At 43.9% G+C, this 18,607-nt stretch overlaps 1 protein-coding gene across 2 annotated transcripts in view; it reads right to left on the reverse strand.

Moving 5' to 3' along the window:
• The window catches only part of ASAP2 (ArfGAP with SH3 domain, ankyrin repeat and PH domain 2), a 170,089-nt gene extending 151,936 nt beyond the window's left edge, over positions 1-18,153 (reverse strand). For both annotated transcript variants that reach the window (XM_084624728.1, XM_084624727.1), the window contains exon 1: positions 18,000-18,153. In XM_084624728.1, the coding sequence (XP_084480854.1) occupies positions 18,000-18,125 (126 nt within the window). In that variant the 5' untranslated portion in view covers positions 18,126-18,153. The remainder of the gene's footprint in view (positions 1-17,999) is intronic.
• Between the last annotated feature and the right edge of the window lie 454 nt (positions 18,154-18,607).

Here is an 18,607-nt window from a genome sequence, read left to right on the forward strand (position 1 = left end):
TTCGCAAAAAGAAAAGGAGTACTTGTGGCACCTTAGAGACTAACCAATTTATTTGAGCATAAGCTTTCGACCTCACGAAAGCTTATGCTCAAATAAATTGGTTAGTCTCTAAGGTGCCACAAGTACTCCTCTTCTTATAACTGTGAAAGTTTAAGTGAAAAACCGTAACAGCTAAGACATAGATTTGTAAGATTTGGCCACATATCACAAATATTCCATGGTAAATATTTTTGTGTAACTGAAAGAATCAATAAGTATGCACAAAGACACAGAATTTGAAAAATTTCCTCAGCACCTACTCACTTGAGGAGTGAGGGCCTCTCTACACTACAAAAGTAGGTTACCACATTAAGTCGACCTATAGCCACCTCAGTAATTACATCGGCTGTTGGTCTCCACACTAACCTCCTTCAGCCAGTGGTGCACATCCTCACCAGGAGCGCTTTCACTTACTAAAGTGAGGCACTGTCAGCCACGCAGGGCTCATGGCAGAGCCCACCTGCCCCGGGACTGACATCAGAGCTGTGACCCCAGCAAGTGGCTCAATTTCACAGCAGGGAGACTACCAGAAGTGAAATTGACATTCTTGGTCAGTTTCACAGCTGCTATTATTTCACATTTCCTCTCTGGCTCTGGCTGGCAGGACTCTCACAGCTGGAGACTCCCACCCCCCACACCAGATCTGTCAGCCCCATTTAGGGCTCACAGCTGGCGTCTCTGGAGCGGACAGCTGGAGCCAGAGACCAAATGTGAAATAATAGCAGCCGTGAAACTGACAAAAAAATGCTGGTGGGGGAGTGGCACTATATGTGAAAGAAAACAGAGTCAGATGAAGTAAAAACCTTAAATGAACCAAACTGTACCATAGAATCTCTATGGATAGTAATTCCATGCCTGAATAATAATAATATAGCAGTAGAGATATACACCGGACCCTCGCTAGAATGCACGTCTATATAGCACGAATTCGCATATAACGCGGTCATGGATCCCAAATTTAATTACTTTAATTTCAACTCATTTTAACACGGTCCCAGCGTTAATGCAGTACTGCACATGGATCCCAAATCCCGCGTTCAAGAGAGGGTCCGGTGTACTACCGACCACCAGACTAGGATGGTGATAATGACTGTGAAATGCTCAGGGAGATGAGAGAGGCTATAAAAATAAAAAATGCAATAATAATGGAGGATTTCAACTATCCCCATACTGACTGGGTACATGTCACCTCAGGATGGGATGCAGAGATGAAGCTGACTTACAAGGAGAGGCTGAGAGAACTGAGGTTATTTAGTCTGCAGAAGAGAAGAGTTGAGGGGGGATTTGATAGCAGCCTTCAACTACTTGAAGCGGGGCTCCAAAGAGGTTGGAGCTAGGCTGTTCTCAGTGGTGGCAGATGACAGAACAAGAAACCGAATGGTCTCAGGTTGCAGTGGGGGAACTCTAGGTTGAATATGAGGAAACACTAAGAGGGTTATCTAGGGAGGTGGTGGAATCTCCATCCTTTGAGGTTTTTAAGCCCCGGCTTGACAAAGCTCTGGCTGGGATGATGTAGTTGGCCTTGGTCCTGCTTTGAACAGGGGATTGAACTAGATGGCCTCCTGAGGACTCTTCCAACCCTAATATTCTATGATTCTTGACACCTTAAATGACTGCTTTTTGGAGTAGCTACTCCTGGAACTCACAAGAGGAGAGGCAATTCTTGATTTAGTCCTAAGTGGAGCACAGGATCAGGACCAAGAAGTGAATACAACTGGACCACTTGGTAATAGTGATCATAATATAATTAAATTTAACATCCCTGTGCCAGGGAAAACACTACAGCAGCCCACCACGGTAGCATTTAATTTCAGAAAAGGGAACTACACAAAAATAAGGAAGTTAGTAAAACAGAAATTAAAAAGGTACAGTGCAAAAAGTAAAATCCCTTTTAAAGAGCCATAATAGAGATTCAACTCAAATGTATACCCCAAATTAAAAAACATAGTAAGGGAACCAAAAAAGCGCCACCGTGGCTAAACAACAAAGTAAAAGAAGCAGTGAGGCGCAAAAAGGCATCCTTTAAAAAGTAGAAGTTAAATCCTAGTGAGGAAAACAGAAAGGAGCATAAATCCTGGCAAATTAAGTGTAAAAATATAATTGGGAAGGCCAAAAAAGACTTTGAAACACAGCTAGCCAGAGACTCAAAAAGTAATAGCAAAAAAATTTTTAAGTACATCAGAAGCAGAAAGCCTGCTAACGAGCCAGTGGGGCCACTGCATGATCAAAATGCTACAAGAGCACTCCAGGATGACACGGCCATTGCAGAAAAACTAAATGTATTCTTTGCATTGGTCTTCACAGCTGAGGATATGAGGGAGATTCCCAAACCTAAGCCGTTCTTTTTAGGTGATAAATCTGAGAAACTGTCCCAGACTGAGGTGTCATTAGAGCAGGTTTATCAGTTAAGAAACTGATAAAACTAAACAGTAAAAAGTCACCAGCACGAGATTGCATTCACCCAGTAGTTCTAAAGGAATTCAAATGTGAAATTGCAGAACTACTAACTGTGGTATGTAACCTACCATTTAAATCAGCTTCTGTACCAGATGACTGGAGGATAGCGATTTTTTAAAAAGGCTTCAGAGGTGATCCTGGCAATTACAGGCCGGTAAGCCTAACTTCAATACCGGGCAAATTGGCTGAAACTATAGTAAAGAACAGAATTATCAGATACATAGATGAACAAGATTTGTGGGGAAGAGTCAACGTGCTTTTTTTTTTTTTAAAAAAAGGAAATCATGGCTCACCAATCTACTAGAATTCTTTGGGGGAGGGTGTCAACAAGCAAGTGGACAAGGCAGATCCAGTGGGTATAGTGTACTTAGATTTTCAGAAAGCCTTTGACAAGGTCCCTCACTAAAGGCTCTCAAGCAAAGTAGCCTCTCAAAGTAGGTAGGGATAAGAAGGAAGGTCCTCTCCGGGATCACTAACTGGTTAAAAGATAGGAAACAAAGGGTAGGAATAAAAGGTCAGTTTTCAGAAAGGAGAGAGGTAAATAGTGGTGTCCCCCAGGGGTCTGTACTGGGACCAGTCCTATTCAACATATTCATAAATGATCTGGAAAAAGGGGTAAACAGTGAGGTGGCAAAATTTGCAGATGATACAAAACTACTCAAGATAGTTCAGGCAGACTGCAAAGAGCTACAGAAGGATCTCTCAAAACTGGGTGACTGAATTTAATCTGCCATTTTGTTGGTCAATGTTGATAAATGCAAAGTAATGCACACTGGAAAACATAATCCCCACTATACATATAAAATGATGGGGTCTAAATTAGCTGTTACCACTCAAGAAAGAGATCTTGGAGTCATTATGGATAGTTCTCTGAAAACATCCACTCAATGTGCAGTGACAGCCAAAAAAGCTAATCGAATGTCGGGAATCATTAATAACAGGTTTCAGAGTAACAGCCGTGTTAGTCTGTATTCGCAAAAAGAAAAGGAGTACTTGTGGCACCTTAGAAACTAACCAATTTATTTGAGCATAAGCTTTCGTGAGCTACAGCTCACTTCATCGCATCCATACTGTGGAAACTGCAGAAGACATTATATACACAGAGACCGTGAAACAATACCTCCTCCCACCCCACTCTCCCGCTGGTAATAGCTAATCCAAAGTGACCACTCTCCCTACAATGTGCATGATAATCAAGGTGGGCCATTTCCAGCACAAATCCAGGTTTTCTCACCACCCCCCCCCCCACCACACACACACACAAACTCACTCTCCTGCTGGCAATAGCTCATCCAAACTGACCACTCTCCTTACAATGTGTAGGATAATCAAGGTGGGCCATTTCCAGCACAAATCCAAGTTTAACCAGAACGTCGGGGGGGGGGGGGGGGCGTAGGAAAAGACAAGGGGAAATAGGCTACCTTGCACAATGACTTAGCCACTCCCAGTCTCTATTTAAGCCTAAATTAATAGTATCCAATTTGCAAATGAATTCCAATTCAGTTTCTCGCTGGAGTCTGGATTTGAAGTTTTTTTGTTGTAAGATAGCGACCTTCATGTCTGTAATTGCGTGACCAGAGAGATTGAAGTGTTCTCCGACTGGTTTATGAATGTTATAATTCTTGACATCTGATTTGTGTCCATTTATTCTTTTACGTAGAGACTGTCCAGTTTGACCAATGTACATGGCAGAGGGGCATTGCTGGCACATAGAAGCATAGAATATCAGGGTTGGAAGGGACCACTGAAGGTCATCTAGTCCAACCCCCTGCTCGAAGCAGGACCAATTCCCAGTTAAATCATCCCAGCCAGGGCTTTGTCAAGCCTGACCTTAAAAACCTCTAAGGAAGGAGATTCAACCACCTCCCTAGGTAACGCATTCCAGTGTTTCACCACCCTCCTAGTGAAAAAGTTTTTCCTAATATCCAATCTAAACCTCCCCCACTGCAACTTGAGACCATTACTCCTCGTTCTGTCATCTGCTACCATTGAGAACAGTCTAGAGCCATCTTCTTTCAACTACCTGAAAGGGGGTTCCAAAGCAGCTATCAAATCCCCCCTCATTCTTCTCTTCTGGAGGCTAAACAATCCCAGCTCCCTCAGCCTCTCCTCATAACTCATGTGTTCCAGACCCCTAATCATTTTTGTTGCCCTTCGCTGGACTCTCTCCAATTTATCCACATCCTTCTTGAAGTGTGGGGCCCAAAACTGGACAGAGTACTCCAGATGAGGCCTCACCAATGTCGAATAGAGGGGAACGATCACGTCCCTCGATCTGCTCGCTATGCCCCTACTTATACATCCCAAAATGCCATTGGCCTTCTTGGCAACAAGGGCACACTGCTGACTCATATCCAGCTTCTCGTCCACTGTCATGATGGCATACATCACATTGGTGGATGTGCAGGTGAACGAGCCTCTGATAGTGTGGCTGATGTTATTAGGCCCTGTGATGGTGTCCCCTGAATAGATATGTGGGCACAGTTGGCAATGGGCTTTGTTGCAAGGATAGGTTCCTGGGTTAGTGGTTCTGTTGTGTGGTATGTGGTTGTTGGTGAGTATTTGCTTCAGGTTGGGGGGCTGTCTGTAGGCAAGGACTGGCCCGTCTCCCAAGATTTGTGAGTGTTGGGTCATCCTATTGCCAGCAGGAGAGTGAGGGGGGGGGGGGGAGGGTGTGAGAAAACCTGGATTTGTGCTGGAAATGGCCCACCTTGATTATCATACACATTGTAAAGAGAGTGGTCACTTTGGATGGGCTATTACCAGCAGGAGAGTGAGAAAACCTGGATTTGTGCTGGAAATGGCCCAACTTGATTATCATACACATTGTAAGGAGAGTGTCACTTTAGATAAGCTATTACCAGCAGGAGAGTGGGGTGGGAGGAGGTATTGTTTCATGGTCTCTGTGTATATAATGTCTTCTGCAGTTTCCACAGTATGGATGCGATGATGTGAGCTGTAGCTCACGAAAGCTTATGCTCAAATAAATTGGTTAGTTTCTAAGGTACCATAAGTACTCCTTTTCTTTTTGGGAATCATTAAGAAAAGGATAGATAAGAAGACAGAAAAATATCATATTGCTGCTATATAAATCCATGGTACATCCACATCTTGAACACTGCATGCAGATGTGGTCGCCCCATCTCAAAAAAGATATACTGGAATTAGAAAAGGCTCAGAAAAGGGCAACTAAAATGATCAGGGCTATGGAACAGGTTCCGTATGAAGAGAGATTAATAAAACTGGGACTTTTCAGCTTGGAAAAGAGACAACTAAGAGGGGATATGATAGAAGTCTATAAAATCATGACTCGTGTGAAGAAAGTAAATAAGAGTGTTATTTACTCCTTCTCATAACACAAGATCTAGAAGTCACCAAATGAAATTATAGGCAGCAGGTTTAAAACAAACAAAAGGAAGTATTTCTTCACACAACGCACAGTCAACCTGTGGAACTCATTGCCAGAGGATGTGGTGAAGGCCAAAACTATAACTGGGTTCCAAAAAGAACGAGATAAATTCATGGAGGACAGGTCCATCAATGGCTATTAGCCAGGATGGGCAGGGATGGTGTCCCTAGCTTATTTGCCAGAAACTGGGAATGAGTGATAGGGGATGGATCACTTGATGATTATCTGCTGTTCATTCCCTCTGAAGCACCTGGCATGGGCCACTGTCAGAAGACAGGGTACTGGGCTAGATGGACCTTTGGTCTGACCCAGTATGGCCATTCTTATGAAAAATCAATTTCACAGCTTGTAGGCTCCCTGCTGTGAAACTGAGTCTCTAGGGTTCAAGCAGTCAGCCCCAGGGCAGGGGGAGAGCTCCTGCTGTGAGCTCCACTGCCAGGGCTGACAGCCAGGAGCCTTGCTGATGCCTCCCAGTGAGGAATTGGGGCAGGGAAAAGAAGAGCCCGAGCCCAGCCATCTCCTGATGCGGGGAAAGAGAGCCCAAGCCCCGACAACTGCCAGGCTTGGGCTCTCCTTCCTCCCCAATCCCTCACCAGGAATCAGCAGAAGGGATCCGAGCTATCAGTCCCGGTGGCAGTGATCTGGGCTGTCAGCCAACAGGTGATGTAAGTAATGCAGTGTCCACACAGACACTGCATCACCCCTAAATACATCAACCTAAGTACTACGCCTCTCACAGAGAAGGAGTTATTATGTTGATGTAGTTGGCAACTTACATCAGCAGGAGCACCATTCTATTGTAGACACATATATTTAGGTCAACATAAGCTGCCTTATGTCGACCTACCTCTATAGTGTAGACCAGGCCAAAGTCTACTAGTCTGGATAAGAGGACCAGCACCACCTATTTAATTTATATTGCCACATCTCCAAGGCCACACACCTACTTAATTTATATTGCCACATCTCCACTCCTCTGCCAATAAGTTAACTTCTGTCCCCCCAAATAAATAATTTTGAAATATACACACCAGTTAAAGTCTGGCCAATTCCCTCCTCTACCTTCCACTCTGAATAAATGAAATATAGCCTCCTCGCTGGTTCTCACTGCCCTCTCCTATATCTTGGGGATGAGGAGTTGCTATATCCCTTTTCATCTCCTTCCCCTATCACTATACTTTCTCTCTCCCTTCCCTATCTCCCTCTCCCACACACTGAGTCTCCGCACCCACTCACCTTTTCCCTCCATGTTCCACCATGGTCTCCTGGCCCCTGCACAACTCCCAAATTTTCCCTCCCTTTCCAGTACAGTTTCCTTTGCATTTTCCCTATGCCACCTATTACCCCGTACTCCCTCAGCCTCCCTTCTGCATCTGAAGTTTAACTCCTTTAAGCACTCTCCCTGAATCCTGATTCCCTTGCATGCCCCTCAATCCCTCCTGCAACTCATACTTCCCTGACCCCCTTATTCTCCTACTTCTGAGATCAGGAAGTACAATTAAAAAATAATTCATCTTAAGGACCCTTGCCACTGTCTCCTAAAAACTAATTTTTAAATATCCAGAATTAATCTGCAATATACAAATATAATAAAAGGTGAACTCTGAGGGCAGGGCCATCTAATTTCCTCACATTTTTGTGGAAGGCCAAGCAGAGTCAGCTCCCAGCAAACAGATTTAAAAAAAGAACAACAGTTCTATAAACTGGTTTATGTTCAGTCATAAAACATTAAAGCAAAGCTTGCATATGATATCAGACATTAGACATAAAACAATTACAATACAAAATATCGTGATGCAGATTATGATATCTGTTACAGTGGTCTGGACACAAAATTGTATTACATTCAGCACAATGACACTAGTACTTAAGGTTGAAGGATACTTCCCATTATAAGTCCCTGTTTTCACTTACTTATAACTTTGCCAAATTTAAGCCATTTGGGCTGAAGTTTTCCATGCTTGGTTTCTGCCTCAGATTCAATTTTTGAGAAAATGTCAGCAAAAATGGGTAATTTATGTCCAAGAAAAGGTATGGGGAAAATGCATTGTTTTGCCCATGTTAAGTCTGGCATTTCTTTAACTTTTAGTTCCAAAGTCAAGCACAGTGTACTTTTAATGTAATTTTTGGATGGTCATTTAATTTGGGGCCTTGTTTCACAGTGCTACATTGCTCCCATTCCAAACCTTACACTGAATGGTTTTTACTATCTGACAGCAGTAGAGAAGTATGTTGTGCTGTCCCTGCGTAGCTTACTACACGAGTACCCACATTAATCATGATAATTAATACTGCTAATGTTTCTAGCATTTGGCACTCGGAGAAGATCAAAACAGGTGCAACATCAATGACCTCAAAGGAATGGCACCCACTAATTCTGAGGTGGAATTTGGTCTCTTGTATCTATCCCCAAAAAGGCAAATGGGGAAAACTAGCAAATGAAGAACATCTAGCTGCGTAGTAGGGGAAGCTGTTGTAAGTGCACCTTCACAGCACTTTTCATATTCTGTTTATCTTTTTTGTAACCCTGTCCATCTGCCACTCACATATGGCTCCATCCACACCCCATCTTTGCATCCTAGCATCTGTCCTCCTTTCGCTCCATTTCTCCATCCTTATTACCAACCTCCACATTTCCCACCAACTCTAACTGTTTCTCTTTCTCCCCCATCTTCCCACTAGCCCAAATCCAGATGCCACATCCACACCCTCCTCTGCCTACTTCTCCTCACCTCTGCTGACATGTGGCCCACTCATGGCCCTCCCTCTGTCCCCACTCTCCACCTCCCACACCTGTTCCTGCCACTGCCACCACCACCACCCCTCTCATATCACCATTCCGAACCTCACGCCCATCTTCCTCCTTCCCTGCTCCCTCCTCCCCTTCTCTTGCTGTCTCTGGAATGCCCTCTCCATCTCTAAAAGATCACAGCCATCCACGAGTCATACCTTGCTCCCTCCAGCTCTTGGCTTTCACAGAGATCTGGGTCCCTTTATCTGACACTGCTCCTATAACTGCCCCCTCTCACATTCCTCAAACTGGATCACACTGTGGTGTGGATATTGAACTTCTCTGCTGTTCCTGAAGCTTCCAACCCCTCTCTCCCCCTGTGACAGAGTGCAGGGAGTGAGTACTTATTGAAAAGCCGGGAGGCGGGCAGGCGCAAGGCTCCCGACATCTGAAAGCCTCCTCCCCCAGCCCAAGGGGAAGAGCTACTGGACCTGGGAATCAAACAATTACGGGGGACAACTAAGGAATTAACGGTCAGGAGTGAGGGTCATAAGTACAAAATCAGGGATCCAGAGCAGGACACGGAACAGAGAACCCCGGACAGCACCTACTGCTTCTGAAAGGTGTCTAGGGAGCCAGCGGAAGCCACCCAGAGGAACTCTGCCCAGATACGTGAGCCCAGGGAAGAACAGCAATAGGCCCCACAGTCGCAGAACATTCCCTCATTCAGCATCCTCCTCCTGGTGTTAAAGATGCTTACTTTGGCCAATGCCAGGAGGTTGATGAGGTCTCATGACTTTATGGGGTCATGGACGGGGTGTGCATAGATAAAAAGGTGTGGGGGAAGTGCAGCCAGAGCCTTAAGAGAAGGTTCTGGAGGATCCGGAATTGAGCATGCAATCGGGTCACTTAGTGCCCCAGGAGAAGCTGATTGCAGGTAATTATATGATCAGGTTGGTGGGCTGGGTGGAATAAGAATTCAATTGGCCCCATCAGCCGAGGGCTGATAAAAGAGGCACAGGAAGGAAGTGTAGGGGGAGAAGAGAAATGGAGGAACAGGGCTAGCTGAGTCTAGTCATACAGCGGCCTCAGAGTAGGGAGACCTCTGTTCCCCTCAGGTTCTGCTAGGAGGGCCTAAAGCTCAGTAAATATTGTAAATAGGTGGGAGCCTGGAGGAATGTGGGGATATTGGTGAAGGGGAATTGAAATAAAGTTTCACTGAGAGCACACTTGGTGATGTCTGTGCCATTTCTGCAGGGAAGAGGATGGGGCAGAGATGGACTCCTGCTACACCCCCTCTTCCTCCTCTTCTGAACAGCACTGCTTCAAATTTGTCGCTCCTCCTCCATGTTGCTGTCATCCACTGTCCATCCAACTCCATCCCATCAACCTCTCTCTTTGATTTCAGTCTTGGCCCTCTCTTCTCACATTCTCCCACACTCATCCACAGAGACTTCCATTTCCATGCTGGTGACCCACTGGACTCCTTAGCTGCAAGTTTCCTCACTCTCATCTCTTCATTTCACCTACACCCTTGGTTCAACTTTCCCACTCACTAAAAGAGCAAATCTCTTAACTTCGGTCTCCACCAAGCATTGCTCTCTCTATTTTCTCTCTGTGGCAAGTTTCCCTTATCTGACAACTACTTGGTCTCTTTCAGCATCACCTATCAGCTCCCCACTCCATCCCCACTCTCATACATCAGCACTCTGCTTTTCCATGACTTCCAGTCCATCAGTGTTGCTGACTTCTCATGCTCACAGCTCACTCCTCTCTTAATGTGGTTGCTGATTCTCTCCATGCTTCAGTCTCCTCCACCTTTGTCTCTTTTGCCCCTCTCTTCCAGTGCAAGTTTTGCCCTACCAACCCTCTGCCCTGACTCATCCCCAACATCTGCTTCAGCTGCTCCTACTCTAGTGCTACGGAGTCTCTGGCAGAAGTCTTGTGACCAGGCTGCCTTCCTCTTCTACAAATTCATTCTCTCCTCCTCCAGTTCTGCCATCTTGCTAGCTAAACAACTCTACGACTCCAAATTAACTGAATCGCACATTCAAAATCCCAGTCCCCTTTCCACTGCCTTTGACTCACTCCTCAAACCTGACCCACCTCCTGCTTCCATTTCTCTCTCTGCCAAGGATCTCACCAATTACTTCCAAGATAAAACTGATCTATTATATGACTTTTCCCCCTCAGCTTGCCTTCCTTCTCCCCTTGCCATCCTACAACTCTCTTCTTCTCTCCTCTCACCCCCCACCACCACTTTCCCAGTGATCCCACCCCATCTCCTGATTTCTCTCTCTCTCTCTCACACACACACTCTCTCATCCACTTCTTTTCTCTTTTTTTAAACCTCTCACTCCCCCACAACTTGCCTCTTCAACCACTGCTCCATCTCTAAGATCAATGAACATGCTGTCTACAATCGCTGTCTGGAGTCTCTCTCCCCCAGTTCCATCCTAGACCCTCTCCAATCCAGTTTTTGACCCTTAAACGCCACTGAAACGATTCTCACCACGGTCTCTAATGGCCTCTTCCTAGCCAAAGGTCAGAATCAGTCCTCCATCCTTAACCTCCTTTACCTGTCAACCACCTCTGAAACAGTCAATTACTATCTTCTTCTGTTCTTACTTGGCTTCTGTGACTCTGTCCTCTCCTAGTTCTCCCTACCTCCCTAACTGCTTCTTCAGCCATGTCCTCTAGAGGATCCTCCTAATCCCATTCAAGTTTCTGTGGCGGTTCCTCGAGGGCTCGGTCCTTGATCTCCATCTCTTCTCCCTTGACAACCTCATCTGTGGACAACCTCATGTGAAAATAGATTCAGCTACCATCTCTGTACTGAAAACCCACAGGTCTACCTCACTACTCCAGACTAGTCTCCTGTACAAATTAATATCTCAGCTTGTCTCTCTGACATCTCCCTGTAAGTGAGCTGATGGTTAGACAAGTGCAACCTAGATTAAAAACTGTATTTTAGCTTTCCCAATCCCTCCTCACTACCGCCTTTCTCAATTACTCAAGACAACGCCATCAGCCTGTCTGTCACTGTGACCTGCAACCTCGGCATCATCTTCAACTCAAACTTCTTTTTAGGTTCTCACATCCAGGACAAATCTTGCAGTTTTTTTGGCCTAGCATCTCTAAAATGTGGCCTTTCCTATCTATCTAAACAACTAAAACTCTCATCCAGGCTCTCCTCATCTTGATTCTCAACTACAAAATCCTTTTCTCCAGCCTTGACAAATGCAATCTTGCCCTGCTCACATCTATTCAGAGTGCTGCTACAAAGATCATTTTTCTAGCCCATCACTTTGACCATGTCACCCCTCTCTTCACATCCCCTGACTGGCTCCCCCTTCTCTATCAGATCAAACAGAAGCTATTTGCCTTCACTTTCAACTCTCATCCTCACCCTACCTATCATCCCTCACTTTCTTTTGAGATGTCAACTCTTGTTGACTTATTATTTCCTTGGATTCCCCCATCTGTTTGTATCTATCTGCTGTCTCCTGTCTTACACAGACTGTAAGTTCTTTGGGGCAGCAAATGACTTTTTGTTCTGTGTTTATACAATGCATAGCACAATGGAGTCCTTGTCCATGACTAGGGCTCCCATTAATACATAAAACAACATGGTAGGAAGAGAAAGAAGAGAAAAATGAAGAGGAAGAATTAGACATCTGCTCATGTTAGCTGAAAGCAAAAAAGTATACTGAGTCTAGAAAAGCTAATTCTGCCATTGAGAAGTAGCAAGAGAGATGGGAAAGGGCTGAATCACGCTGCAGCATGGTTCTCTGGAAATTACACACCTCCCTACTTTTGGGGGAGTGGGGGAGACAGAGAGGGTAAGGTTGATGGTGGAGAGTTTAGTATCACTGGTGGGACAATGTCCCACTAAAACCAGTTTCATAGTGAACCTAGATGACTTATTAAGTTTAACTGCCTAAACATCCTCTACACTACAAAAGGTTTTCAGTCCATATTTAAGGGCTAAATTCTGTCCTCTGACACAGCTCCAGCTGAAGTCCTATAATTTAGCCAGAAGACTTCATACACTACTCCAGCTTATTCCTTCATGACCCCCTCTACTCCCAAAATAAACACTGCTATTTGAAGACATATTCCTGTTTGTACCATGATGATTTTCCCCAGCAACATCAGATGACAATGTCAGAGGTTTATAACTCCAGAAGAGAAGCATTTAAAAATATGACAACTTTATGAAGCTATATCCAGTAATAAGGGGAGAAAATGCATAAATATGTTTTGAAAGGAATAGCATAGTGTGCGCAAATACATTTTTATTAAAAACTAAATATAAATTAAGGTTTTAAAATTTTCCAGAATGCATCAAGAGATGCAAGTATTCTTATAGTCTGGAAAATAGTAGGAAATGGCTCCTTCTCACTCAGATTATTTATACAGCTCCCAAAAGCGTGCTAGGCACTTCACAGAGACATAAAAAGACAGGTTTCTGAAGGTCCCTGCCCCAAAGAGCTTACCAATTTAAATAGACATCATAAAGATACTGCATGTGTATTCAGAGCCATGTCTCTTTATTGACATCAATTTTTACTGCTTTTTACTCATTAGTCGTCCAAAGCTTCAACAGCTAAGAGAGAGCAAGCTGAATTCTATTCCTTTTTGTGCATTATTGTTATTTACTGAGTTTCAGTCAATCGGTTACACCTCTCCAAACCCACTGAAGGCAGTGGGGTTGCTGTAGATCATTCATTTCAGACACTAAATTCAATTTTGGTCTCCAAAACCTTTATTATGGGGGATAATGAGGAAAAAAACATATTGTGACTGAGAGTACCCAGGGTGAGTTGCGGGGCTGGCAGTTATGGAATCACTGAGACACAATAATCATGGAATCTCCACAAAGCCATTTGCAGACTAGAACCAAACTTTAAGAGGAAATGGTGGAGATGAGAAAAAAAATCAATACCCACACCACTATTTAAATTTAGTTCTGAGGCTAAACTAGACGTAGGGGCTTGATACAACCAGCCTCCCCTAAAACTCATTTCTTTAATTCACATAGTCCATCAGCAATAATCCAACAAGAAATTTAAAGAAACAAAAATAAAATTAATTAAAATATTCTACATTTTATGAAATAGGACACACATATGTAGATAAATCATGGCTTGTAATTCTGCCTTTTATGTAGTGTTTACCACACTAATTTTTCAGATTTTAAACTCCACAATCCAGGAATTTGTGTATCCATGCACACACAACTATAAGTTTTATTTTTTAAATAAAAATCCATGCAACTAACGTAACATTTGCTACATCACATTGTTCACTGCTCATGTGTTATGCTCCTTTTCTCTACCCTTAGTTTGTTCTGTCTACTTGGTTTCTATGTTTTTTTTTACTATGTTCATCACACAGTATCTGAGCATCTTCCAGTTGCACATTAAATGACATAATTAACATCTGCCACGTGTGGACTATTCTCTCATCCTCTCCCCAGGAGGAGACTTGTATGTGCAGTAGAGTATTTTGTTTTGGTAGGGTTTTGTTTGTTCGTTAGTGATATGCATGTTGCTACATGTTTATAAATTAGAGAAAGCAAGTTTGAAGAAGTATGCCTTGCACTTGGAGCACTTACTGCACGCATTTAGATTGAAAGCTTTCTGGAGCAGGGACTATCTACAGTTCTGTGTGTACAGCAGCTAGCACAATGGGGCCCTGTTCTCACTTGGTCCTTAGGCACGACCATAATAAATATAATAAATAATAAAAAATTAGTATTTGGTTCTTACAGATTTCAGTACCAGCCTTTGCTATACAACTTTTTCTTAAAACCATTCACAAAACACATACATGGATTCCAGCCATCACTAAATGAGTTTATGGAATAACAATTTCTAAAATTTTTCATGACCCCATGATTAGTGGCATCTCACAGAATTCACTACAGTTGATGGGTCTTTTTTATTATTATTAAAGTCACAATGTAAAAAAAGAGAGAAAAATGACCTTAGCAATAGCAGTGGTAAAGTCAGGCTTTTGTTACTGAATGTGCACAGCATTAAAAAGTCATTTCACATTTGTAGGCCCTGCTACAATATGGGCATCTGGAAACTATACTAGAAATAGAAAGCTTACAAATGTTAATCTTTTTTTAATCTAGATTACTGATTTTGAACATCCCCTCCCCCAAACATATGACCCTGAGCAGAGCTATCAGACACTAATTTAAAACTTTTTAAAACTTACTTATTACTACATATGCAAAGATTAGAAAGTATGATATAAAGTGCCTGATCTTCAGCACTGCTGCACACTTGCAAATTGATTTCAGTGGAAGCTGCAGATGCTCAGCACCTCTCAGGACAGCATCCTAAGAATGAAAAAATTGCAGGAATGGTGGAATCACATATCTTGTACAACAATACTGACATTTTTGTCTGTTCCAAGAACAGACCTTTCCTAACTCTCTTTCTTCTAGCAGCAGCAAACACTGATCAGATTCTGGTACTCAAATAACACAGTACAAATAGTCCGGAAGGGAAGTAAAAAGGGGAGCAGGGTTACAATTTAATGATTTCTGCAAACTGTCCATCATTTGTTCTGATCTACTCACTGGCAGAAGCTAGAAAACTGCTTCTACCTCACCTTCAAAAGAAACTTTTAAAGGGGAGGCTCAGTCATTAATGAAGTTTAAAATCAGATAATTAGCAGATAAGAGTAAGATGGAACCACAACTATTCTACAATCCACCAGTTTTGTAAGTGTTCAGTTAGCAAACTAGTTCTTTCGTGTCCATTGATTAGAAATCCAAACACTACCCAGTCATCTGAACAGTATTCCTTTTACCATCCCCCATTTCAAACACTACATTCTTAAACTTTACACAGTTACATAACCAGATTTCCTAGATTTTAGTACCATACTGTATGCTGTAGTTTAGTTAGCACACTGAAAACATATATACTAAGGTTTCAAATCTGTGTTAGTGAAATCAGAACACATTTGTCACATTTACTTTACCTTTTCAACCACAAGCTTCACTAAGTGTTGTTTTTCATCAAGCTGATATACTAGCTTCTATCAAACCGCTAGAAAAAAAGTGTTGTTTTCTCTATTTGGCAACGTATAGACAGCTTTTTACCAGAGCAACATCTTTAACCTGAAAAACCAGACAGACCACCAAACATGAAGGACGTGAATGTCAAAAAATTGAATATGAACCTAGATTTGATAGATTTAAACCTATGAATATTGTCCTTTAATTCTTGAGACTTTAATTCCATTTAATTTTGTAAAAGCAGTACTCCATTTCATTAAATAATTTCAGGATCTCAGTAGGAACAACCTATTGCTGATGTTTTGCCAAAACTGCTAAAGAAATCAATGACAGTGAATAAGCAGAGTGACTGCCAATACAACCTCTAATGCAGACTTGTAAAATTCTGCACACCCTGGGTAAGTATTTTTGACAGACCTGTAAAATACTGGTTGTATTCATTATCGTACAAAATAGATGAGCAGATTTTTTCCTGAGCTAGTAAGTTTTCATGGCCCTTTTGCCAGGCTTCTCTAAAGAAGATTTGTCACATACCTGCAACCTCTAAAGATGCAAATTGAGATATAACATACTGATTGTGTTTCTTTGAAACCAACCAGCAATGTAACATTGGTCTGACCTGAAAACAAACAGCTGATAGCCAGATTAAAAAAGACAGGAACCAAACATGTTCAAGTTTATATGTACAGCATTCTCCTGATTGTAAAGAACAGTGGAGTTTTCAAGAACGTTGTTAGTTCATTCTCTTCAGACCCCCCAAAAAATGAGTACATCAGTTCAGTCAACTACACGTATTAATGTCATGAACTTGGGGTGCCCAACACCTGAGATTGTCTTAAAAATAATGACCTTTTTAAAAATAATATGTCGGATTCTTTTTCTTGCCTTCTTATCTTTAAGGGTTCACATTTTCAGGTTTTTTCTCAACAATTGGAAAGCCTAGAAACTCACTCTTTAAAAAATTTACAGTTGAGATTCTCACATAATCATATAGTTCCAAGAGAAACGGCTTTTAAAAATATATAAATAAAATATCCTGAGACTTGTGATAAAACCAGGAGATCTGACAACACTACTTACAGTTACTTGCTTTAGACCTAAATAATTTCAGTAACTGTTCATTTAAATTTAGTAAATTTTAGGCAGAAAAAAAGACTTTCACATTTATAAATATTCTCTAAAAAACACTGCCATTGATATTTAATTGCTGACCTTAAAATCTGCTTTAAAAAGGTATAATTAAATACAGGCGTTTAAGAATAAGTTTCTGTGGAGGGAAAAATTACTTCAGGAGCAAAACAGTAATTCCTTCCATACAGATTATTTTGAATTCAAAGTCAAGGGTTTAGGGGCTGGCAAAACAGGAAAATCTTGAAAAAGGCATTTAAACAACAAATGCTCTGTTTTGTTCACATATTTAAGATACTTATATAATTGATAGCTTGTGGCATTTTTTTGTGGAGAGGGACACTTCAAACCTAGCGATTCTCAAGATTTTTGTTTAAAAGTTTAATTGATTTTTTAACATGAACATACTGCAAAATAAGCAAAACCAAACAGACACACAGTACATCAATTGATGGAACAAATTACACAGCAAACAAGATTATTTTGTTTACAAGTTAGTTCAGAGAGGCTGCTACTACAATCAAAATAGGCAGAAACCTTTATTTTGTTACACACAGGACAAGAGACAGGATGGGTTGTACCAGACCTGTCCCAACTCTCCTTTGCATGGGGAGGGAAAAGACTCCCTCCTCAGTTTTTACCGTCTCCCTCAGGTGAGGGAGGATTTTGCCAGAGAAATTTCAAATTTCTTTAACAAAAAACCTCCCTCCATGAGACAGACACAGCTCCCCTCCCCAGGGGTGTTGCAAACCGCTGGGGATGCAGCCAGACACTGCCCGGGGGGCGGGGGGAAGAGAGGTAAAAGGCCCTGTATGGCAGGCTGAGGGGGGCACGGCCCCCCGGGGGTGGGGGAAGACAGCCACAGCCACCCTGCGAAGGAAGGGGGCCGAGCCTCTGGGGGCCGGGGAAGAGGGAGCCACAGCCCCCCTCCCCGCGCCGGCGGAGGGGATCGAGCCTTGGGAGCTGGGGGGAGGCAGCCACAGCGCCCCACGCCGGCGAGGGAGGCCCAGGGAGGAGGTTAAGCCCCGGGCCAGCCCGGCGCGCCCCGCTCCGAGCGGCCGAAGGGCGCTTTCCCAGGCAGTCGGAGCAGGCGGCGGCGAGCGCCTGGTTCCCCGCCGCGGCGGACAGAGCGCGGCGCCAGGCCGGAGGGGGCTGCGCAGCCCCTCCCCGCCCGAGCTGCCCCCGGCTCTCACCTCCTCGATGGCCGCCACCGTGTTCCTGCACTGAGCCATCCGCGTGGTGAAGTTGGAGGCGGTGGGCGACTTGTAATCCTCATTGGTCTCGGACACGAATTCCGACACGGAGATCTGGTCCGGCATGGCGGGGCGGGGACGGGGGGCGGGCGGCTCCGAGGGAGGAAAGGGGGGGGGCACCCCGCTTACATCGCTCAGCAACCGGCGGCGGCGGCGGCGCCCTGCTCACACCCCACCGCCGTCTGGCGTGTGTTGTTCTCTCCTGCGTCCGCACAAGGAAATTCCCCGCAGCCGCTCCCCTCCCTCTCGGTCACCCACGCGGGGGGGGGCTGCTGCACGCCCCTCCCCCTGGCAGCACACAGACTGGGGAGGCCACCGCACACCCCTCCCCCCGGCAGCACAGACAGTGGGGGGGCCACCACACAGACCTCTCTCCCATCGTACAGGCTGGGGGAGGCCACCACACACCCACCACACACCCCTCCTCTCCCTTGCCACCGCACAGGCTGCGGGAGAACTGCTACACACCCCTTTGTAATCGCACACTGAGGGAGGTCACCACAAACCCATCCCCTCCCTATGACACAGTGGGGGGAAGCCACTACACA

Source organism: Lepidochelys olivacea (assembly GCF_965140295.1).
Source record: "Lepidochelys olivacea isolate rLepOli2 genome assembly, chromosome: 3".
Lineage (NCBI taxonomy): Eukaryota > Metazoa > Chordata > Testudines > Cheloniidae > Lepidochelys > Lepidochelys olivacea.